The sequence below is a fragment of the Neocloeon triangulifer genome, unplaced genomic scaffold, assembly GCF_031216515.1.
Source record: "Neocloeon triangulifer isolate White Clay Creek 2 clone unplaced genomic scaffold, ASM3121651v1 ptg000005l, whole genome shotgun sequence".
Classification (NCBI taxonomy): domain Eukaryota; kingdom Metazoa; phylum Arthropoda; class Insecta; order Ephemeroptera; family Baetidae; genus Neocloeon; species Neocloeon triangulifer.
In genome coordinates, this window is record NW_026775548.1 from 888,528 (window position 1) to 913,255 (window position 24,728).

General features: G+C 37.2%; 1 protein-coding gene across 2 annotated transcripts in view; it reads right to left on the minus strand.

The window, feature by feature from the left end:
* Window positions 1-3,559: 3,559 nt before the first annotated feature.
* Window positions 3,560-24,728, minus strand: part of LOC132193902 (uncharacterized) — a 28,891-nt gene continuing 7,722 nt past the window's right edge. The window contains exons 1-4 of one of the 2 annotated variants that reach the window (XM_059614852.1): window positions 23,031-23,157; window positions 15,297-15,943; window positions 14,418-14,780; window positions 3,560-5,645 (exon numbers count right to left, since the gene is read on the minus strand). In XM_059614852.1, the coding sequence (XP_059470835.1) occupies window positions 5,607-5,645; window positions 14,418-14,780; window positions 15,297-15,914 (1,020 nt within the window). In that variant the 5' untranslated portion in view covers window positions 15,915-15,943; window positions 23,031-23,157 and the 3' untranslated portion in view covers window positions 3,560-5,606. Of the gene's footprint in view, window positions 5,646-14,417; window positions 14,781-15,296; window positions 15,944-23,030; window positions 23,158-24,728 lie in introns of those variants that run through there. The other variant, XM_059614851.1, reaches the window with a different exon arrangement.

The window sequence follows — 24,728 nt, forward strand, 5'->3', positions numbered from 1 at the left end:
CAGAACCACCTGGGGATTCTGGCTTTTCTTCTGCCAACGAATGAATCCGGAGGACTTTGCAATGGAGAGAGAGTTTGTTTGTTTGTTGTTATGAAAACAAGCGAGATTTGCCAAGGGATTGCTCTGCCCGTGCCAGGTAATCTTGGCGAGTGAAATTTGCAAATTTCCACAGAAGCATTTATATGTATTAAAAAGTGTATATCTTTTGAATTGTTTTGCGTAGCCGGAAAAATGTAAGTCTTAAAAATAAAATTAAATACAAAATATATCTTTGACTTCAGTTCCAAATTTTTGTTTCATGAATTCCAGGTAAAGTCGATTTATAAGCAAAAAATTCTGAAGTCTTAATGGTAATTTTTTTACACAATTTAAAAATTATCAATTGATTATGTCACATATTTTCAAAAATTTTTTTTATTAAAAGTCCATTATATAACTATAATTTATTATGCTTTTCATGTTCCAAATGTTATTTTTGGAATAAATAAATTACAAATATTTAAAATATAAACACAAAGCAGTTTAAAATTGTTAAAAAATTAAAAATAAATAATTTTAGTCCCACTTATTTGGAATCAGAATGAAAATTCGCATTGTTGGAATTAACATTTGAAAGAAAATTCAAATTTTCCGATATTCCTAATAAATTAATCATTGAAATTTGAGCCCCCAAGTCAAGGCTCTAATTGACGAGATTTCCAGCGCCGTCGTTAAATCCGAACAGAAATCGGTGTCAATAACTTGAGCCTCGGCAAGCGCGTAAATTTTGACGCAACGCGGCCTAACGAAGTATTAATTAGCCGCAGCAGCTTCTTGACGCTCGTGTGCACCCGCTAATTAAATCGCGCCGCACTAATGCTGCAGAATTATGTCAGGCATATAACACACGTTAGAGTGATCATTCTCGGCGCTCTGGCTTACATTTTGCGGAGAAACAGACTCGCGGCGTAATTAGCAGGCATCTAATTATTAAACTGAATCTAAACTGCAAATCAACACTCAAGGGCAAAAATTGGATTAATAAATATTAATTTTAAATAAAAATATTTTACACATTAACTTGAAATTAAAATTAAAAATAAATAACCAGATTCATTATATAGAAGTAAAAACGAAATAAATCTATTAAAAGTAATACAATTTATAATTAATAAACTTGAAACTTGATGTCTTACATTTTCAAATATAAATTTATTTTGTTTAATTCCTAATAATAATAAGAAATTTATTTATAAATAAAATAGTAAATATATTTATTATTTAAATTTCAAATTGCAAGACTGGTTATTAAGAATATGTAAAAATTCTTGTAAAAGAAATACACATTTGAGAATAAATTTTTCCCTTCTGGAGAAATGAGATGCAAAATTATAATTAAAAAGAAAATTTCAGTTAACAATCGAGCAGACTAGCTATTCTCCGCGCTTAGAGTATAAATTATTCCCGTGGAGCCAAAGCAGCTCCAAAGGCAATGAAAATTACGCCGAGTGCGCCTCATTACCATTAAATAGCTCGTCGCTCATCACCAGAGCACCAACGATTAGATTTTCCAACAGTTTTCCGCCGACGCGCTCCATCTGTGCTCGGAAAAGGACCAACCTGTGGGGTTGAGAGCGGACGCAAGCGTCGCTCGGCGGGAAAGTCGGGAAGTTGCAGGGAAAGAAGTTACGTGGGCTGGAAATCGGAGGAGTGAGAAATGAGCTCTTGAGACTGGCGGGCCGGATCCGGTGGCTGCGACCATAAATCACCGCTGATAATTATTTCCTCGGGTCTTCCCCGATCGCGCGGGACGCCTTTGATCGCGGGGGTGTAAATTGCGTTTGCATGATCGCGTCTCGAATGATCCGTTTTTATTGAATTATGGCGGTTTTTCTTGAGAAGATGAAAAATGATTAGTCGGAAAAGCAAACCTTCCATCTAATAATGTTGACATAAAGCAACTGCATAAGGCAATTCAATTTTTGCAAAATAATTACTCAATAAATTAATTTGTATTTTAAATTTCAATAAAAAATTGTTGTATAATACCCATTATAAGTTAAATACAATTTTAAATTGAATTATTGTTGTAAAATAAAAATAATTAAAAATATTCCAATAACGTTTATTTAAATACTTTTTCCTTTGCTAGAATATCCATTTTTATTTTGTTGTATTTATTTTATTTTGAGGCAATTTTGCGTATGTTGAAGGGTAGGCAACCGTTGGAGCAGCTTTGACGAGCGGGTTGCCTACATCGAAAACGCACGTCCGCCGCCGCCTATGATTCGATCCTCTTCCTCGTTGTAGCAGCACTTCCTCCGCTATTGATTTCAAATTAAATTAAAGTGCACGGGTCGCTTTTGAAGACAAACACGTTTTGCACAGTAAATTAAACTTTATTAATCCTTTCCATCATCATTTGATAATTAATATTATTGTTATTGGCGCATAAATCCGCCGCACAAGACAATTTTTGTGTGTGAGTGTGTTCTTTTTTTTTGTTTGCGTCAAATGCATACAACTCAAAGATCGGGGGAGAGATATGCACTAAATTGCAGCAGGATATGTGCCAGGCTGATATATTTATATTTATAAAGGGTACAACAAGAGAGGTAAAGTGGTCAGAAAAACAACACAGTTGTCCAAGAGATATGCGGAGTAAGACTTCATGCATATAACAGGTGGAAGCAGTGGATAGTTTTTTTTTTATCGACACAAGAAATCTTTCTTTTGAGTGGTCGTTTTTTTCCATTCTTCAGTTCAAAACGAGGAGAGAAATTGATTTTTTTCCGAAAAGGATGGCATTGGAACGCGGTTTAGGAAGCAGACAGAGAGTATTTAATTGCATTAAGGTCAAGTTTAGAGATAGAGAGATTCGACTTGGGTTTTATTGATCATTCTGTGTGCGCCAGCGGCACCAACAGGTGGCAGTTGCATCGTCCCCCCGTGAAATGATTCAATTACAGACGAAACTCTGTTAATTTGATGCAGCTTTTGTTATTGTTTCGGGTCTGCCTGCAATAGTATGTAATTGACATATTACTTGAAAAAGGCCAGCCTATGATTTTTAATAATTTATCCGCGTTTGAGACAGAAGGAGAGACTAAAGGGTGTTGAGAGATGTTCCGGCCTTCTCATAATTTAACTTCGAGCACCACTTTCAAAAATCGACAAACCGCATTAGTTTTTTTATACACATTCGAACCGGGTGAGGGGCGTAATTACATAATAAATTAACGTGAAATAGTTTGAACTAATGTGTGACATAGAATAATTATGCGCGTATACAATGTAAATCCTACTCGAGAAATCATTTAACATGAGAATAAATGCAACAGAAATGGCACAGAGAGGTATTCACGAAAGTAGAGAACATTCAAAAATCAGGCGTCGTGGTCAACTTCTGAAAAAACGAACAAGACAGGCTCTTTGTGTAATAAAATGTAAGTAATTATACAATAGTACAGTACAAACAATACAGTTAGTGAGTGTGTGTGTTTTTGTTTTGTTTTTACAATATGTTTATCTTATCACCCGTTGTAAATCTGCATCTGATAATATTCCTCTGTCAGCGATGGTTTTCATTGGTGGCAATACATGCGAGTACACATACCTTAAACGCTAATGCTTATATTGATATTTAATTAAACGCTAGTTATGATACATTTTACAATTTTAGTATTGTCATAGATTCTCGACACGTTCTCCGATCTGCGGACGGGAGTCCCGTGCGTCCCGTGCGCAGACCGGCACTTTTTCCAAAGGACAATAATAATTGCGTGTGTGTATATTTCGTAATAGCAAGTTCCAAAAAGGTCGGTGATAGGGCAAGGAAAAAATTGATCGATTTATACATGTATAATATGTGTGTTGTATATCGGTAATAGTACAATTATTGTCACCTTGCAATTGTGGCCAATTCGCGCAGCTCCGTCGTCTCTTGTTTTTGTTTTTGTCAAACTTTTTTTAAAAATACAAATTTGCATCATACCATTCTTCTTCTCATATTTTATTGTCTAGTAAAAATACCTTCTTTTGTCATATTACTTTTGGCGTTTGGGTGGATTTTCTTTCGTTTTGGAAGCCTCGTGAGTTCGCGCAAGCAGCGCGGCGGGTTTGCGTGTTGGTGCGCGGCCGACGCGAGGGCCCGAGTCGAAACGGCTCAAGCGAGTCGACCCCTCGCGGCGGGAGGGGAGGGGGGGGGGAATGCCAACGAAACAACCGGGTTCAGCCTCAAACTGCGAAAGCTCAACGGAAAAGGAAGAGGGGGCGTGCCGGTGCCAGGGTGCGACCCTAGCGGCTCACCTGAATAGGGCGGCACCCCCCGCACACCGGCACCCCCCGCTCGCGTTATTCAAAAAATCGCGCTGCCGCAAACCGCACGCGTTCCGCCGCCGAATTTTGGCGCGAAATAACAAAAAAAACGCGCGGGAAACTCGTGTCTGGTCTCGGCGACGACACACGCTGCTTGCTGCTGGAGTAATCAATCAGCGTATGCAAAGTGGGGTCAGGTCACCTCTTGGAGAACGAGTCTCTTCAAGTCTAAAACAGCACAATTCGGATCGGGCTTGTTGATTTGCCACAAACGAGACAAAAATTAACGTGAAGATGTCACAAAATTTAAACTTAAATGGGTCAACTAAACTGCTGTGCTATCGCAGAAGGAAAATTTGATCTTGATAAACTGTCTTTGGATCCAGAAGTTTCCCTCGGATGATATAAATATACCTCATTGAACATTTGAAGTGAATCATGATGGTCTAGAACTTTTTTTAGCAACCGATTTCAAGTTAAACCAATTTAAATTTAATGCAACTAGAATTAAAAAGTGATACTGGTAGATTCTTGTTATTCCTGATTGTGAAGAACAAGACCAATTTCATGATCAACGCCAAAAATCGCGATTGAAAAATTCTCACCCTACAGCGATCTAACCGGGTATTGCGTTTTCCCGCCAAAAGCATTTGAACCTTGGTGGGGAATCAGAAATCTGAAGAAAAATATTTATTATTACAGACTAGTAGTTTGTGGTTTTAACTTTTAACGTGATTTGGTGATTTTGCAATCAAGACTTCCCTTGAGTTTCAAATTATGGCGGGAAAATTTGAATATAAAGCAATAAACCCTTATTTTGAAGCATTAGGGGTGCGAATTTATCAATAGCAATTTCAAAACTGGTCATGAATTGATGTCTTTCTTAACATTCAGGAATAAAATTTTTGCCATTTCCCCTTCTTTAAATAATAAAAACTTGCTTCAAAGACTCAAAGAGTCTATCTCATTATTTTTTTAACTTTTTTGTCTTTAAAATTTCCGTTTGATGGATAAAATCAACAAACCCGTTCTCGAGTTGAAAGAGACCAGGATGCCCTTTGACATTGTCGTAGCGGCTAAGTTGAGTCGCCCTCTGAGAGGTGCATTTTGTTTCTTTTCATTACAAATTTTTAGATTTTCCGAAAACGGGGGCCAAATCGTGTGAAATTCTCTCCGGAACGCCTAATGAGCGAGTGTGAAGTTTCGGTCGCTTGATGCCGAAGAGGGGGTTGCTGTAGAGGGGGTTGGCGGCGATGCGGGGGTGGTGGTGAGAGCCACCTGGCCGAACCACGCGCCCAACTGGCTGGGCTCTAGCGGAGTTGGATGCCACGTTCCGAGCTCATCGCTCTCTGCAACATTCAATGCAAAAGCAAGTTTATTTTCGGTCGGATTAAAATGCCCCACTCCAAACATGAAATAAAGGAAATTAGCAATAAAATAAAACGCTGGCTAAAAGGTAAGCCTTTTTACGGCCTACGTTGCCGCCTCGAGACGCGTTTATTGTTGCGTGGGTGCGGCGCAGGAGGGCGATTTCACCCGAAATTTACCGCTTCGCAGAATTGGACACGTAATCTTCCGCCCACGCAGCATTCCGGGCCTATCGCAACGTGCAAATTCCTAATCTAATGAAAAGAGCAGAATAATAATGTAATGCACGAGTTGAAACCGCGCCGACTGAGAAGCGAGCGCTGATGCAACAAATGATTGCGGGGGCGGCGCGGCTGAGCTCCTGTTGCCACCCACCCCTAGCTGCGAAGGGGTGAGAGCTGCAACTCGCGGCGACCAACATCTTCCCGGAGAGAGAGTGAAAAGAAAGGCAGCCGGGCCGGCATCGATTCGCGACGGCTAACGGTTTTATTAACTTCGGCAAATTTTATATTTGTCAATTTCATTTGATTCGGAATCAAACTTCATTATGAATGGAAATAGTTTTGATATTTTTTTGTAGATTTAGATAAAAAGATGGAGGAATATTGCCAAGAAATTTAATAACCTCAATAATCTTTTGAATCCTCAAAATATTAGTACTGTGGTTTATTTGTCCAAATAATTTTATTTTGAGAATTAAAATGTTTTAAAGCAATGAAGATTTTTAAAAAATATGATAATTAGTTTCTAAAATAAATTAAAGTGTTGAAAATTTACCAATATTGAGTCTCATGACTCAAAATTTATTTTTAAATATCCCTAAAAATTTAAGACTTAGAAATTATGATAAAATTTTCATGTTGTGCAATGTTTGTTTGATTAATTATACAAAATTTTAATTATAAATTAATCCAAAAATAAAAGTCCGAAAAGAAGATAAATTGGAGGTAAAAGAAGATATTTCTAAAATTGTAATGAATTTTATTATATCGCCTTGTAGTGAGTTTTAATTAAAAATTATGTCCTCGGCGGAAATGGCTTTTATTTCCTTTGCGATCACAAAGTGGTACATTTTATTTATATTTATTTCTCCCCTGGCATTTGCACATCAATCAAGAAGGGAAAAGACTGATTTGTTTTAAGGTCTGACAGGCCTGCCTTGTGTACAGAAATTGCCATCAATCAGTCTGCGGCAAATCCCGAGACGGGCACGCACGAAACGCACCTGTTGGTTTGAACCCGCAGCTGAAGCAACTTTTGCGCACGTTGCCCTCGTAGCAAGTTGATCCAATTCGTTTTTACAAAACAATATATAAACTTTCTCCGCAATTGCTAAATGAAAATTACTGAATTTTGGCACGAATGATTTCCGGTCGGCAAATTTGATTATCATTGTGCGTCAGCCTTTTCTCTTTTTCATTTCAAAAAGAAAACAGCCTGTTTGTATAAATATAGCAAAAAATACGAAAATATTCAACCTCGGAAAACGCGAGAGACGCGACGTTGTTGATTTCTGCTCGCTTCGGCAGAAAACGGCTGCGACGCTTTTCTTTCATTCTAATGAATTTCTTTCTTTTCAAGCAAAAACGTCGCGAAGAGAAGACTGAAAAAATGTGCGCGTTTCAACAAAGGACTTTTTCCTGCAAAACAATCCCACGCCGAGAGCATGACATTTTAAATCTAAACACCTACACACTTTTGTAAAATCTGCATTATTTCGAAGCAATATATATAATATTTTCCAATTTAACAATTTTTTAATATCGAAATTTAATATTGAATCACAGAGTTAATATCAAACTCTATTTATTTTCATACCCTCTTTGATTATTGCAATTTCAAATAACAAAAACATCTTTACAAAAACTGGCAATTGCTTCTCCAGATGCCTCTAAATTTTTGTGCAGACGTGTTTGAACTAAAGTCAATTTGGATGAATAAATAAATTTATTGTGAAACTTTGTTCACAAAATTCTTGCTGTAAAAGTCCCGCCATCAGCTAAAAATTACCTTAAGTAAAATAGCCTTGACGAAGCTTTTGAAAATGAAATTGTTTTTGTAAATTTATATAAAATGGATTTTAAAGAAAGTTTACTAATGTAAAAAGCTTATCTTTCAAACTAAAGTCAATGAAATAAAAATAAAAATTTGGAATAATTTAATAATAATATTATGTGACAAACATGACATTAAGATTAATTAATTAATATTCAATTTGAATGTAATTGATTCAATAATTGACGGATTAACTTCAATTAAAACTGTAATTGCAAAACTTATGTGAAACTTAATTAATTTAGTTGTTAATAAAAATATCAAGAATCTTAATTTTGTGTATTACAATTTGGAAGTGATTGTCACTCACAATCAGACAACGGAATGTATTTTTTATTTCCGATTTGGCACGGGCAAGGCGACGAGATGTAAAAATGTAAATCAGCGAGAGCAACACAGTCGGAAACGATGCACCGTCTGTGCGTTTTGACGCAGAAGAGGGATAGATTATTGATCTCTTTCGCCTTCTCTGGTGTGGCGCTCGGCCTGGCAAGAAAGGAGCGAGAAAAGCAGGTATTCGCAGCACGTTTGTGCAGCAGGTGTGCCTGATCTCGAGAGCCATTAATCGCGATGCTAATTACACGCGGCCCTTCTCAATGCCAGCCAGGCCAGCTCGTTATGAATAAAAGTGGCGGCGCGAGAAGGGCAAGAATCTGCTGAGAGTTTGCACAGGGCATTTAATTAAAGTGTCATTCAAGTCAAAGCGCTTCTCGAGAAAATTCCTTCCGAGGAGAGAGAGAGAGAACAGCCTATAGGCGAAGGAATCGATTACCAAGTGCAATTCTTCTAATATTTTAATAATTTTCATTTAATTTTTGTAAATAAATTCATCAATGTTTTCACGGTAGAAAATTAAATTGGAAAATACTATATTTTCTAAGGAAAATCTACGTTTTAATCTAATTTTAGGCTGAGAAAAAAATACCAAGTCGATTAAAAAGTCTAGTTGAAAATTTTTTAATACAAAACTTGAAAGTAATTTAAAAAGTTTAAATGTGTGCAAAATTTAGTTAAAAAGGAGAAGAAAAATTGAAAATCTGCATAAAGAATACTTATTTTATGAAGAGAAATTCAATAAAAAGTTTCAAAATAACATGTAACAATTATTTTTGTTACAAAGCTCAAAACAAGTCGCTTGTAGTCTGAAATATTTGAATCAAATGAAACAATTTGCAAAGATCCGCCGACGCAATTCATTTTGTAGTGAATTAACAAAAATCAAAACGACTTTTTTAAACGGATTGCGCTAAAATTGAGTTCTTTTTTCCAATAATTTCATTCAATTCGAGTAAAATGTTTCTATTCATTTTATATTAATAATTTGAATTAATTTTTCATTTAAAACATGACAAATTTTAAGCTTCCTCTGTATGAATAATTTTGTTAAATTATCAGCTTTGTCATGAACGCACGAAGCACCAAAAATACCTTTGAACTATGAATTGTGATTCACATGTGGATTTGAAGCGACCTTTACTTTTAAACCCTTTCGGGGCCTTTTGTGGTTTTGGCCTCAATCAACAAGTTTCTGCCTTTGCTGCGGCATTGGGGCTTAAAAGGGTTTTGTAATAAGATTTGAAACGACGCAGTAATGCGGTCTGAGAGGGAATTGCGTCTCTCGCGACGTGACACAACAAATTCGGTCCGAAAAACGAGCAAATAATAGAATTGTTTTGATCTCGGCACGTTTACGCCCAAGTCTGGCTCCGTTTTTTTTATTTTCATTCAGCAAAGTGAGTGAATCGCATTTCATCACGACTTTCATTTGACTGGCTTCGCAAAGCACACAAAGAGCAAATTTACATTTTGCCTTGGATTTGACGCACGCTTTGTTCGACGTAATGAATGAAAAAGGCCGGCTGCGGACGTCCATTCAAAACGTGCCCGCGATAATTAGAGCGTTTTTTTTTCATTCTGGTTATTTCACATGTGTGCGCGTCCGTGTGATTAAATCCTCTAACAAAGGCACCGACGTCAGCAAACATTTGGGGCTCGCCGCACATTCACAATAGATGCGCAAACGAACGAGAAAAATATGCCGTCCACTCGGCTTAATAAAAGTTGTTTGCCCAAAACTTTCCTTTAAATTAATACAAACTCTATTTCTGAGGTAAAATCACAGAGCCGTAATTATAATTCCCAAAATAAAATTGAGAAAACTCCATCACTTTCATCAGTTTGAAAAATTCAAATAAAAAACAAAAGCCAGCTGACTTTTATAATATTAAAAACTAGTAAATTTGTAATAATTTTAGAAAACGCTGATTGTTTAAAATTCCACAAATATGAATAAATTTTTTCCTCCCTTCAAAAGAAGATACCAAAATTCAACTTCGTTATAAAAATTTTGATAGAAAATACAATTATGTTCTGTTTTTTAATCTTTCAGAAGTCTTGGCGAAGATAAATTTAATAAGGCGCATTTCCTTGATAAAAGTTTGCTCTCTCATTTGACTTGCCGAGTTTGGCTGGAAAGCAACTTTGCCCAATATTGCTGCAGCAGCTGACGTGTATTCCACACAATATATAGGAAAGCGGGCCAAACTTTTCTGCGTTATTATTATCGCGCGCAAGCAAGTAAGTAAGTTTATCCCGGGTATTAAAAGTTCGGACGTGATCTGCTTGCTGCTCTGGGGGATTTGCCGCCCGCCCGGCCAGGAAATAAGAGGCTACGAAATTCAATCTGTCTGTATCGATCAAGTAACAGGCTTAATGAAATATTAAACTTTCACCTTTATCGCCGAAACGTGTGTGCTTAAGCGGGCGCAAAGTTATAATTGGAGAGCTTCTTTGTTTGCTTCCACAATGATATCGAATTTTTTTTCATTCTGTTAGGATTATTTGATAATATCAAAATGAAGATTTAAATTATTAAAGCTTGTTTTTCGTTGTGAATTAAAAATTGTGACAAATTGACGCTGAAATTCTAATTAATTATTATCAAACTTAAATTTGAAATAACTGGGAAGGGCCAAAAACGAGCGATGAGTATTTTATAATATTTTGAAATTGATGTAAAATTTTCACATTACAACTTTTTGTCACCCTGACAATGGGTGTCATTTTTAGTTGCAAAAGTAAATTGCATAGGGCTCAATTTATTTTATCAACAGGATAACAAAAAGAAAATAAATGATAAATTTTCACCATGGTAACTTTTTTGCTTCTGAAGTGCATCGTATTTTATTCCCATTTTAATTGAACCTTTTAACGAGAGGTTCAAATTGCTCTTGAATAAATGAGTAAAAAAATCATTCAATTCCAATTGAAATTTTCCTCTAATTTCAGTCTTTATTTGTTTTCAGCCGGTTGAGAGATTTATCTGTACCTGTGTCGTTCAAGTCGAAAATCTGGCAGACGCCGGTGGACGCCGATGGTGCGTGGAAGAAGCACCTGGACAGCGTCGGACGGGCCGAGCTACAAAAACAGTCGGGACTGGCCGCGCACGGCTGCTGCACGATGGACAGGCACGACGGCGGTGCCTCCTCAGCAGACGATCCGTCCTCGTAATCGCTCTGCACAGCCCAATCGGTCAGAAATATCTATTTTTTTTATGTCGATTTAATTGCTTTGCGATCAGCGTCTGCTTTTGAAATGTTCATGAAAAGCTGGCAATTTATGTTGAAGCGTTTAATTTTAATTCGCATGCGATTTAAGCCTTGGTTTTAAGTTGCATTCTTCAATTATAATTTTTGATTCTGTAAAATATAGTAAAACCTAAAATCAAAATAAGTAGGTTTCGTTTGATATTAAAAAGAAACACATTTCGGCTAAAATTATTTCTAGAACGTAATTACGAAACATTTTGAATAACGTCGCGTGCTATAAATTTGCTTTTGGTACTAAAACATCCTGCAAGGAATATTAAAAACCTCATTTGGTTGAAATTTGTGGAAACAAACCTACTCTCGGCGATGCGATAAAAGCTCTGGGGAGATATTAAAGTTGCGGCTTTTACGGTGTGCGTGGGCGTTTGGCGATTCATCTTTGTGAAAACTAATTAATGGAGGAATTCCTGGAAAGGGCCTGCTGCGGCCACTGCTAGATAATCCAACGTGAAATAACTAAACGCTTTCAGTATCCTGGCGAAGCAGTTTATTTAAACGGGCAAAAAAATGGAGCATTTTAAGCAAAAAGTAATGTAATGAGAAAATTTGGTGGCCACATTCATGTAATATTTTTTGATAAAATGTGTAAAAAAAAATACTTTTCAAAAGAAATTTCAACGTGGATTCAGAAACTGAGCGTTAAAATTAACTCTTTAAGCTTAATTTTAAGTACGAGAATTGCTGAACATCACTATTTCAATGAAAAATTGAAGCTGGGTCCCTCATTGCTTGCGAAAAATTAGAAAGAAAAACAAATAAATTGACAACCGATCCCTAAAGGAGATTAAAAACCTAGGGTTTTGTCGTGTCAGGACTAAAAATAAGCAAAAATAAGTGAGAGGAATTAATACTAAAATTGAAAATATAAAAAAAAAAATATTTTAATGAAATAAACAAAATTGCAGAAATTAGTTTATATTTAAAGCAATAGCATCATACTGTGACTGACTCAGATGCTTAATTAAGCAAATTTTTTTATCATAATAAAATCTCTTTTTTATTTTCAATTTTCTATACATTCTTCCCACTTACTTTTAGTTTAAGACACACAAAAAAATCTTTGTTTTTTAAAGAACCAGCCTTTTGGGGATCAGAAAAATTTCCTATTTTGATTTCTTCTTACTTTAGAGTGCTTATTTTGAAACATAAAATTCCCAAAAATCTGGCATTTTTATAAAAATGGTCTGTTAATTGAAATCAAAAAAATAATTAAAAGAAAATCATTGATCCGTCACCTACATTTTATATATAAAAATTAATATTGAAAATTTGAAAGGATGAGTGACTTGTGGAGTGCGCATCACGAATTATCGATTCGCTTTCGGGGGGTGGGCGCGGGTGGGGGGCAAATATGCATCAAGCGTCCGTCCGTCGCTTTAATTGCGAGAGCCCGCGCAAAGTTTGGGCTGTGCCCCGAAGCGAGGGTTCAAAGTTGAGCCATTTGTCTGGCAAAACGGGCGTAATTATAGAGCGAGAGCCACAGCACTTGAAACGCTGCTAATGAAATTCTGTCGCAAAAATAATGGCCGCCTCATTCATGTGACTCGCGCTGAATGGAGGGGACTTTGTCACTCTCGCCGCTTTTGGACGCCGGCCAAGAGCTCCTTTCAGACTCGCGCGCGCAGGAGGACAAACTGCCTCCGAGAGAGAGAGAGAGAGAAGAGAGAGAGAGAGAGAGAGAGAGAGAGAGAGAGAGAGAGAGAGAGAGAGAGAGAGAGAGAGAGAGAGAGAGAGAGAGAAAGAGAGCCTTATCGGCCCAGCAAAGAGACTCTCTCAATCGCTAATCGATTCCCTCTTGAATGAAAATGCGCCAGGCGCGCCTTTTCTAGCTGAAATCGATACTCCACCCACAATGCTTCCTTTTTTTCATTCACTCACTTTCACGCCGTCTATTTTTATATAAAAAACAAAAAGCCATTAGGTGTGCATGCGTCAGCCGAGTTTATTTCTTTCCGTGTTTGTATTTTATTCGGACGATTTGCGATTCAAATTAACGACGGCTCGCTTTCGTTTCATTCTTTAAAGTATGCAAAGCGTTCAGATTCGAAAAGCCATTCCGAATTCAAACGAGCGTTTATTCCCAAAGCAATGAAGGGATTGCGAAATTCAAAGGGTCTTGTGAATTCAATTCGTCTCAACGAATTTGGTCTCATCAGTTTAGCAGCACAAAATATCAATTCTAAAGCGATTTGCGTCTTTTGTGGAGAGATTTTCAAAAGAATATCAGTGAATTGAATAAATTGGATTGAGAAGTATTTCAAGAAATCACACAGAATACTCGAATTTCCAGAGTTTCTTAAAAAATATTATGTATTTTTGATTTGATTTGTTTCAGTCTGAATTAGTTCTGACAATCAATTTTTGCAAATTTTAATATTTATTGAATAACGAATGATTTCAAATTATTTTTATTCATTAGGTTTCCTTATAATTTGCATAAGAAAACAAATTAGTGCAGAAATAATAAATTGATTAAGAAATACACATAAAATACAAATAAAAAAGCAATGGTTTAGCGTCACTTGAGTCGGTTCACAATTTAAAATATAAATTTTCCTTTTTTAATTTTTAAATTTCTCAACTAAAATTATTATTAAACTGTCACATTTTCTTGAAAAAATAACATTGAAAAAATTATGTAAAAAAACAAAAACGCATCATGAAAAATAAAACATCATCTTTTTCTAAATTTTTTCATGCAAACATTAACATTTTGTTTCGTTAATGTTTGAGAATCTCAAGTGAATTAAGAGGAGCTTTTAGGCTTATTAATAAAGCACATTTTCCTCAATTAAATTTCCAATTTGATACCTGGCCTGCCCTCCTTGCAAAGAATGAAGTGGGCAAAATAATAAGCTCTAATTTGCGATGAAAAGTCTCTAGTACCAACTTTTTTTACGCAAATAGCTTTTTTAGTTAACGAGATATTTATAGTCTTCATATATATAATTTAAAAATCAATCTCGTCACAAATATCTTTTTTTTTTGGTAAAATGAAAGTTTTTTCCGAACCTTTTCCGATCGGTTCGCGAATCGAATTCACAAACCGGGGATTTATTTAATAGTTTGATTTAGAAAATTGCGACTGACCGTGTCCGGTGGAAAGGGGTACGTGCTGGCGGCGTCCGCGGAGGCGGCGCTGCCCTGCTTGGTGCGCGGCGCCGCCTTGAAGACGCGCTGCCCTTTGGTGACCAAGGAGCGCTGCTTGGCCGCCTTGGCCGAAAGTCGCACCGGCGGCAAATCCTCCTCGAGTGGCGCGAACACCTCCGGCCCGAACGCCTCCTCCGGCGACGTGAATCCCGACTCGCTCATCTCGTCCAGCCGTCCAGCGGCCGGCGCCAGCACGTCCGGGAACGACAGCACGCCCCGCACGCGCGCCGGATCCTCCTGCTTGCCGTACCGGAACGATCCGTAAGTGCCGTCGTCCTCGCCTGGCGGCGGCAAACTCACCACCTGCAAAACAAACCAAAAATTATTAACATTGAGATATTTATTTAGCAACCCTAGCAAGAATTGCAGAAAAATGTTAAGCCTGATTTTATCAAAAAATTAAATGTTTTTTTCTCAAAATTTTATTATTTTTATATTAAATTAAAAAAAAATAGGAAGAAAAACACCAATAAAATTTTATTAATTTCTTTACAAAATAAAGATTTAGGGAACAAACAATGCATCGAATAAGTTAATAAATGAATTTAAAACAAAAAAAATTGGCAAATTTAATTAAAAATCTTGATCGTTGGTGGCGCTGCAAACACTGATTTTGATAGCGCTTGCAGTGCCACCAGCGATCAAAATTTGAATTATATTGGAGAAAACTGCCTTAAAAAAACTCTTGTATCATCAGTTCATATTTTAATTTGTTGCCAATTTTGTAGAGTTGAAAAATAGGAGAAAACAATGGAAAAAATGTGAAGAGTTGCAAGATTGAAAATTAATTAAATAAAAATATTATGAAAAAAAAGTTACCATTTGTCCGTAGTTCTGCATGGTGGCGTCGTCGGTGAAGCGCTGCTGCAGTTCCCTGGCGCGTTCGGCGCGGACAATGTCCTTGAGCTGCTGGAAGCTTCCGGCCTGCGGCACCAGCGAGCCGTCGGCGCCGGTGTAGCGCAGCGTCTTGCGCGAGCCGCCGGAGCGTCCGGGGGAGCCGAACATGCGCGCGGTGAGCTCGTCGAAGGCGCGCGTGCGCGGCGAGTCGAAGCTTCGCGCCGAGCCCGGCGGCGGCGTGTGCACGATTTTGCCGTAGACGGGGAGGCGCTGGCGTCGAGCGCTGCCGCCGGCGCTGCCGGACGCCGTCTTGGTGCGCGCGCCGACGCTGCGCAGGGTGCCCGGGTACGGTTCCCACACGTTGTACACGAAGGGGTCGCGGTACTGCGGAATCTCGTTGGTCACCTCGGAGGCGCGCGCCTGACGCTTCGAGAAGCGCCACATGGCGCGCAGCTGCTCGCACGACGGCTCGTTGTAACGCTTGCCGCTCTCCGCCGGCACGAACTCGGCGCCGACCTTGCGGTACTCCTTCGCCTCGCAGCCGCAAACCACCAAGAGCGCCAGCAGCGCCAGCAGAATCCACTCCAACGGCGGATGCATTTATTTCGCGCTGATTCTGCTGCTGAAAGCTGCAAACACAATTAAATACCAGTTCAAAACTACACAGCAAAGAGTCCTTATTTGCTTTTAATTGCCAAAGAGACGCACCAAGAGCAGTAATTAAAGTGCAACTTTATTGCTCGCTTCGTCAAATTGCCTTTTTATTGAGCAAAAGTCTATTAGTTTCAAGCTGGGTAATTAAAATTCTGGTGCAAATTAACTCTGGTTCTTGCAACGGAAGTCGCAAAAGTGTCAACCGCTATAAAAAACTAAGAATTCTAAAAAAGTAAATACCATTTTAATACAATTTTGAGGTTTTCCTTTTGCTTATTCAGCAAGAGTTTTAAAAATTATAATTAAAATGGACTAGTTAATAAATTTCTTTTTATAATTAAGACGTACAATCATGAAAACTGAAAAGTTTTAATATAGCGTACCAATTAAATGATAATTTTATGATCTCATGCATGGTTTTATTTTGTTAACTCGATTCGGGAAAATGCACAGTTGTCTTGATTGAATTTTCATTGATTTAAGATGACGAATCCGAGACAAAAAGATCCTTTCAAAGACCTTTTTAGGATATTCAAAGCCATCCTTTGATGTTTTAATGGAAATTATAGAAATAAATGTTCATAACAATTAATGAATCGCTCCAATTTGTAATTTTGTAGTACAAGTTCTCGATCGAGGGTTAATTCATGGTGATTAAAATTTTGCATTTCCTGGGTTTTTGTCCGTTTTTTATTATTTAAGAAAAAACAATATTCTGCTCTACATGTTTCGGCTGCAGCCATAATTCATGAGCTGTGAAAACATTTTGACAAGAATTAGTACAAAAACCAATTTTTTCCCCAAAAAAAGTGTTAATTTTAAAGAAAGATGTTTAAAAAAAAATTAGTTTCTGTACTTATTGTAGTCAAAATGTTTTCACAGCTCATAACTTATGGCTGCAGCCCGCAGCCGAAACATGTAGAACAGGTTATAAAAAAACCGTCTAGTAAAAGCCAAATTTAAATTGTTGGAATGAAAATCATTGAAATAAATTTTGTCGTGTCAAGCGGGTTGCGTTCGTTGAATCTCGCAAGAGACACTTCTTGAAGATGCGGCAATCAAAGCTGTTAAGATTAGGGTCGGCCGACGAAGCTCAAAGGAGTGTCGCTTTTAAGCTGTCTGCAGCAAAAACCGCGCGCGGCGAGCCAGGGATTAGCAGGCGCAGGCAGATAAATAAACAGCCACAGGTGGATGCAAAATAATCGCGCCAACTACGCAGCGTGAATGGAGGGCGAGGGCCACTTAGAAATGTGCTGTGCAGCCCTCGCTGCAATAAAACCAGCAACATGACGAGCAAACCGACCGACCGACCGACCACCCACTGCGAAGAACACTCTCGAGTGCTGAATACACACGCTGCATGTCGGCAATAAAAGCGGAAAAATCGCGCTCGAGAAATATAAGTGGCGCCGCCTGCATTTGCGAAATGGAGCGGGACAACGCACGTCACATGCATTGCTCGGGAAGATGTAGAAAGATGTCATAAGGGGCAAAATTGTTCCCATTCCGTGAGTGACAAACTAGACTCAGGAGTTCTACACAAGCCAGAAGGATACATTTTTTTAGTAATTTTCAACTGAATCAACTTTCATTGTTTTTAATAATTCATTTTCATTTTAAATATAATTATATGGAATTATTATTCCATGGTAATTAATTTTAGTCACAAAGTTAAAACTGAAAAACAAATTATGAGGGATTTTTTTTTAATTGAAAATAATCGAAATTTGCATTTTCAATATTAGTCTATTTTTAAACAATTTAAGAAAATAAAATCATAATTTCACCCAGAGCAAAATGTTATTACAATGTCATTTTGCCCATTTATTCACCTAAAATTTAAATAATTATCAAAAAAATTCTATTGAAGAAGCAATTTTCTGTAAAAAAGAAACTTGCATAATAATAACAAATTTAATTATTTAACAGAGAATTTCAAGCTATATTTTTCATTAAAATGAACAATTTCGTTATGGGTGATTTGAATTAAAAGTTGGCTTTTCCTTGATGGATTTTTATGAATTTTTTACTGTTTAAGAAAAAACAGAATTATAAAAATAATAAATTTTTACTTTTTTACACTTTTTCTTGAAGCAATTATTTAAGAAGGTTTCATTTTTACACGACTCAATTTTTTACAGAAAAATTGTCAAAATGTTTTCTCAGCTCATGAATTATGGCTGCAGCCGAAACATGTAGAGCAGGATATTGTTTTTTCTTAAACACCACAAAAACCCATCGAAGAAAAGCCGAATTTAAATTCAAATCGTGAAATTCTACCACAAAATTTCGCTATTGAAAATAAACATAAACCAAATTGTTAATAATAAAAAGTTTCTCTCTTCAAAATTGCGCCTGTTTGGTTGCGAATATTAGTTTGCAAAGTGTGTGTGTGTGTTTGAACGTGTCGCCGGCGGAGGTTTTTTTTCCGACTAAAGAGACGCCAGGTTTGCTCTCTCTGGCTCCGAGTGCTGTTTACGTATATGCCGAGTGCAACTTCAAACGAGTGCGCAGGAAGGAATCTGGCTGCGGCAAAATTGCCGGCGGCACAAAACGCGCGTTCTGTCGCAACGAGATAACAAACACACACGAGGGCCAGACCAAGTTGAAAAGTTATTAGCTGGTCGGCGGGGTGTGTTGCAGTTTCGTGCGTGGGCGTTTTTACCTCTTCAAAAGGGGAGAAAAGTTTTTTGCGGGTGAGAGAGAGAAAAAGCAAACAATTAGCGGCGAAACAAAAGCTTTTAACTAAGCGTTATTTCCAGCTAATGCGGATTACAACTGAATTGAAAGGTTTCCAGGAATTTCGTTGCATTAAAAGCCTCGCCTGATGAAAAAAGTTTCCTACCAAGAGGCAACTTTTTTTAGTTGCAAAAGTGGAAGGCACAAAAAGAAAGTAAAAAGGATGAAATTCTGCAAAAAAAAAGTGAATAGGGAAAAAGGCTGGTTATTATAAAAGAAATCAGACTTTTTCGTTGAAAATTAAAAAAAAAATTGTAGTCTCAACCGTTTTTTTAAATCAGAATAGAACAATCGTAAAGAGATTCGTAGCAAAATGGAATTTGATAAAATAGTTGGGATTTTAATTTTAATATTATTTTATGCCCCAGCAGGATAATAGAGCTAATCGCAGCAAAATAATTTATAGAAGCTGCTGAAAAAAGTTTTGAACAAAAATCCCAGTTCAATTTGGCATTCAAATCAATGCAATTCAAATATTATATTGTTAATTAAGAACAAATATTTAGTCTGGAAAACAAACTGGTTTTTTACTTTGTATTACCTTTTTCTTGATTTTTTACAAAATGCGATTTACGTCATTCCACAGAGATTCGATTTGATATTAATCTTGTGTGTGTTAGTTCACCTCTTGAAATGGTCACATGATTATTTCATACATAGTTCCCAAATGCACACTTTCATTTTTGTCCTCGTTATTTTTATTGCCGAGGCAAAACACCGAAAATATCAAGTGTATCTGTTTGTAAAAGTTTGTGTGATCTGAGTGGAGCGCGGATCAAAATATTGCTCAAAATCTAGGTTGCCCAAATTCAAAAATAGCAACTGCGCGTCTCGAAACCTGCGCTCGAAAATAGAGCAATTATATGGCGCGACCGACCATCTTGTCTTTCAGCTGGAAGGAAATATTATTTCCGAGAACTACTTTATTATTTAGCAAGGCCCGCTGCCAAAAGTAAGTAGGTGTCTAGTCTTTTTTTTCTTTCTTTCTTATTTACACACACGGAAACGGGGGTGCGCGTTTGACGTCAGCGCGCAGGGGCTGAACTGCGGCGAGACGCGGGTCACGTGCAGACCCCTTGAGCAGCTGACTCGAGACTACTCATTTTATTAATAAATCCTCTCGCGCAACGGAAATAAAACGCCAAAGGGGGAAACGTTTTTTCCCACGTGAGGGTTGAAAAATAAGTAGTTATTTCTGGCTTTGATTCATCAATCATTCGTGGCTCTTTTGATTTCCGATTCATTGTGGTCGAATCGAAATCGCGAGTGTCTTTCTATTTCTGACGTCGCGACGAGAGAAGCAAAAAGTGGCGGCAAATAATGTCGTACTGCGCGCTGACGTCAGTGCCCGGCATAAATAAATTTTACACTGACAAAGAGCGACGTTTCGCTCAAAGAGAGACTCGCGTTTTCCTCTCAAAGCTGGAAACGCCTCTTTCATAAGCGTCCAGCAGCGAAGGTCAAACTAAAAACGGACATGAATGATGTCACGTGGGAGATGCGCCTCGACGCCTTCCAACCGCGCAATTTTAATATTTGGGTTAATGTTCCTTTCACTCGAGAGTATTTTTGTTTGCTTTTGCTGCAAATAAGTAGATTTTTCTATCAAATTTCTTCTTTGAGAAAACATATTACAGCCAAATATATTAAAAATTGCTTCAAAGATTGAATGCTTAGTTCATTCAAAAGCAATACAAAATAAGAGATTGCATTATTCAGTATAATCAAGTTTTCCAAATTTTTTTTTTTTTACACCAAGAAAAATTAAAGCTTCTCAACCTTTCCATAAGATCAATGTAAATTTTGTATGTCGACTGACCTATTGATTTTATTTTTCCATCTAAATTGGAGTGATATCAAAAATGAACGTGATTTGGTCAAATTTTTATCAACTCTGGTCAGGCTAATTTTAAGAGAAAATTTATTCGGCGAGTAGGTACGGCTCCAGTTCGGCGAGTAGGTTTAAGTTGGAAACACTTTTGCTTCCAAATTGAGCCTATGAGTTTTAGTAAGTTGTTTACTAGAGCTGGCTGCCAATTCTCTCCCAATGTGATTTGTAATTTTTTGTTTGACTTGTTGCGAGAGAATAAATGAATTGAGATAATTAAATTTCAAAAATTCATCCCTCGCAAATCTCGCAATTAATTAAATTTTCTTTCTAATCCTCATTCAAACTAACATTTACGAGCCTAAGCTAAATTAGAGAAAGTTGCAATCCTTACAATTCCTTGATTTTGACGGTGCCGAGGTGTTGCCGAGACAAAAGAGCACGAGACGTGGCGTGGTGTTATCAGAAGTTCCAACGAATCGCCACCAGTGGCGCTCATATCAGTGGTACTTCTCACTTGACCAGCTGACCACTCTTTGAAAGTTCAACGAAATAAGGCTGACAGAGGGGTTTTCATCCGCTTCACTGAATCGCGCCGTGTTTGTTGATGAGTTTAAAATGTTAATTTTAATTGAGAACCAGGATCAAATTATAATTTTTATAATTCCAGGGGGCGTGTATTTTATTTGTAAAAATGAGGCGCGTATTTTCGTAATAATCGAAACCAATCATTTGATCATGAAACCTTCATTAAATTAAGTCAGAAATAATTTCAGGCAGCATTTTTTCTCAATTTCTCTTTCTCTCTTATTTACAATTCTGCCTGTGTTTCTATATAAAAGTTTTTTTCTTCATTTAATCGGCTATTTCTGCTTTCCAGTTGACTGCAGCAGATTTTGCATCTGGGTTGTTATTCGCGCACATTGCGGACATGTAATAATGACAAAGGCGATGAAAGGGCCGGCAGCATCCCTAATACGCCCGAGCAGAGAGAAACGTGTCATTTGCCGCAGCCGAGGCCTGAATCGCAATAAACGCGCGCCCAACATGATTCTCTCGAGAGAGAGCGACTTGCTGTGATAAATCTCGCGGCTGAAATGAAATACGCATCACGAAATAGAGCTCTACATTTTATTGGACCGCACGAATTTGCATGCAAGACTTGCTCTGCCTAGAAATTCAACTCTGTAGTGCGTCAGTCGGAGAGAGAAACAGGAAAATTAAAGAGTCAGATATAATGACAAGTTTTTACCTTTCCTCTTTTTCTCTGCGTTTCACGAGGAATTTTCGAAATCTCATTATTTTTAACGACCCTGCAGCGATTCTAATCCGCTTTGAAACGCCATTCACGGCGCAAAGCTTTCTCGGCTCGGAAACGCGCGGTCGATGCGATTTTCCATTCACAGAAAGAGCTTTGCCGGGGACCCTGAAATGCGAAGGGTCGCCCATTCTGAATATATCAATCATGATTGGCCGGTGCCGACCGTGATTGTTTTCCAATCCGAGCGAATTTGATTGATGGAACGAAGATGGAAAAAATGTCCGGTCATAAATATTCGGAGCCAAAAAGCTATTTCGGCCGCTATGAAACAAGAATTCATTCCACGCCGTTGCTCTTTATCTTCAACAAATATCAAATAGGAGCAAGAAATATAACTCAATTTGTTTTTAATTGATCAAAAAAGGAACCAACTAAAATTTAAAGAAATTTAAGTAAAATTCAAAGGAAGTATTTGTCAAATCTAATTCATAGAACACCTCTTTTTGTTGAAATAGGCAATTTCATGACAGATAAGACCTGCGGGAAGTCTAACTCTTATTAATAAATGAGTAAAAAAGTCTCTTTAAATTTAAAAAAGCAAAAAGGTGACTTTTTAGTTTCAAACGCTACCTTGAAAAGTTTCACATTGAGATTTTTTTTAATAAAAATCTTTTAACAAAAGTAAAAAATGTTTCCAAACAATAATTTTGGAAGAAAATATAAAATCCAATTCAAATATTGTTGACCAGAATACTGATTTTGAGAAAAAAAAATTATAAGCATGAATTTTCGAATAAAATTTTGGAAAATTTGAAATAGCTTTGGTCAAAGAGTAAAAAAAGTATCAATCAAAATGGTAAAGAAATTTTAAAATTCGTCGCAAATATTTTTAGTCTGAATGACGCAATTCGCAAAACTCCAACTTTTAAAATTTATTTTCTAGCGAATTAATCAAAATTCAATTAATAAAAATTCAAAATTTTAAGTAATATTTTAATTTATCTTTACTTAACTCGAGTTATGGTTCTATTTTCTTTACAGTCACAAAATTTTTTAACTAAAACCAACTAAAACGCCCAGCAATCCATGTTATTTTACTTTCGTGTAGAAGTGAATTTGTTCTCTTTTTCTCCAAAGGGTAAATTCATTTGGCAGTAGCGAGGCGAAATCCTGAACAAATAAGCGCGTTTTCCGTGCTTTTCCCGCAGCCCATAAATAAGTCGGCCGGACTTACCAGCGCAGAACAAGAAAATCCTCGGCAAGCTTAAGGAAGACGGCATAAAATTTCGCTCGCTCCAGACTCGGCCACCTGCAGCTGCAGACTGAGTGAGCGAGCCCGGCCGAGAAATCCAACATCCGAGGGGCGGCAAAGCTTGGCCGCGGGCCAGCTCCGGCTCAATGGAATGGACGCACTCAATGACTCATTGTTGGCGCGAGACCCATTGTTACTTTGCTCTCAAGCACTTTGTATCATTGTGCTTTTGCAACAAGGGCGCCGCCTTCGCCGCTCGGGCAATGAACAAACGTTCAAAACAAATAACAGAACAAAAACACCGCTTTTATATTAAAGAAGAAGTGTTCAAAAAAATTTGTTAGACAAAAGTTGTGGCTTTTGCAAAAAAAGACCTGATTGATTATGATTGTAATTTTTCTCAAAATTATAGCTTGAGTTTGAAAATTTCAGTTCCAAGAAGATATAGAAAGAAAATTTAATGGGTGAACTGAATTTTTACCTAAAATTGGCCCAACCAAAATTTATAAAAATTTGACAAAATCACCCCAATTAAGATGAAAACTAAAATAAGTAAGTCAGTTGATATAAAAAATTTGCATTGGTCTTATTGAGAAGTTTTATTTTCAGTGTAGATATCATAAGCTTCACGTTTACGAGGAGCTTAAAGGGTATCTACACTGTAAAAAAAACTTCAGTTTGTTAGCATAAAAAAAATTTAAAGAATAGAAAAAAAATCAATTGTAAAAACAGTCGATAAAAAGTTCCAAAATAACGCAGAAATTGAAATAAATGTTACTTTTAATCTCACACGTTGTAAATTAAAGGAAATAAAACACTATTCACTGTTCTAATTTTTTTTCTCGTAAAATGTAAAATTATCATTGACTGTTTTCTAAATTAGCAAGATTTTGCACTGCCCTGTAATTAAGACAGCGAGCGCGCGTCGGCATTCAATGAAATTCGCCACGTATTTATTTTCGGTCCAACTCGTGCGATGTTTTTGTCTCTCAATTTAGATTGTGGGCCCAAAAGTTGAACCCGTACCAAAGAAAAAAGCATCAATTGCGCGCCGTGAGAGAGTTCTCTGTGTGTTTGTCTGAAGTGCGCTCGCTCGCTCGGATTGAGCGGCGCCCTCGCAGATTATGGCGGTACGTGTGTGTTTGTTTGGGGCGTTTGTCGTCTCACAAAGACAAACACGGCATCCGAGCAGAGAGATGTGGGCGGAAGAGCTAGCGCACCATTAATTAGGTGCAGCGCCGAATAATTTGCATACATTTGCGAGTTTGGACATTTCCACAAAGCTCTGATTAATTATACGTATCGTGTTGATTTGAATTCAGACCACAATTTGAATTAATTAGTTCAAGAAAATCTAGTTCTGAAGGGCTAAACCAACGATTTTGAGAAGAGAAATCGAGTAAAATTTTACTATTAAAATGCCAAAAATGTACCTCGTAAGTGAAGATTGAGCTTCTAGAATCACTCATTTTAAAACTCAAACACCGTATTTTGATATTTTTTCCACTTAAAAACAGTCTCAAATAATGAAAATTGAATTTTAAAAACGATAAAGGCTTAAAATTTAATGAAGCAATTTATTTTCAGCACATTTCTCTTTTTTCAATCCAGGGAGGAAATATAAAATCTTTCTTGTTAGTCTTTTATTATTGTTGTTTCTTTGTCCAAATTGTTGCATCG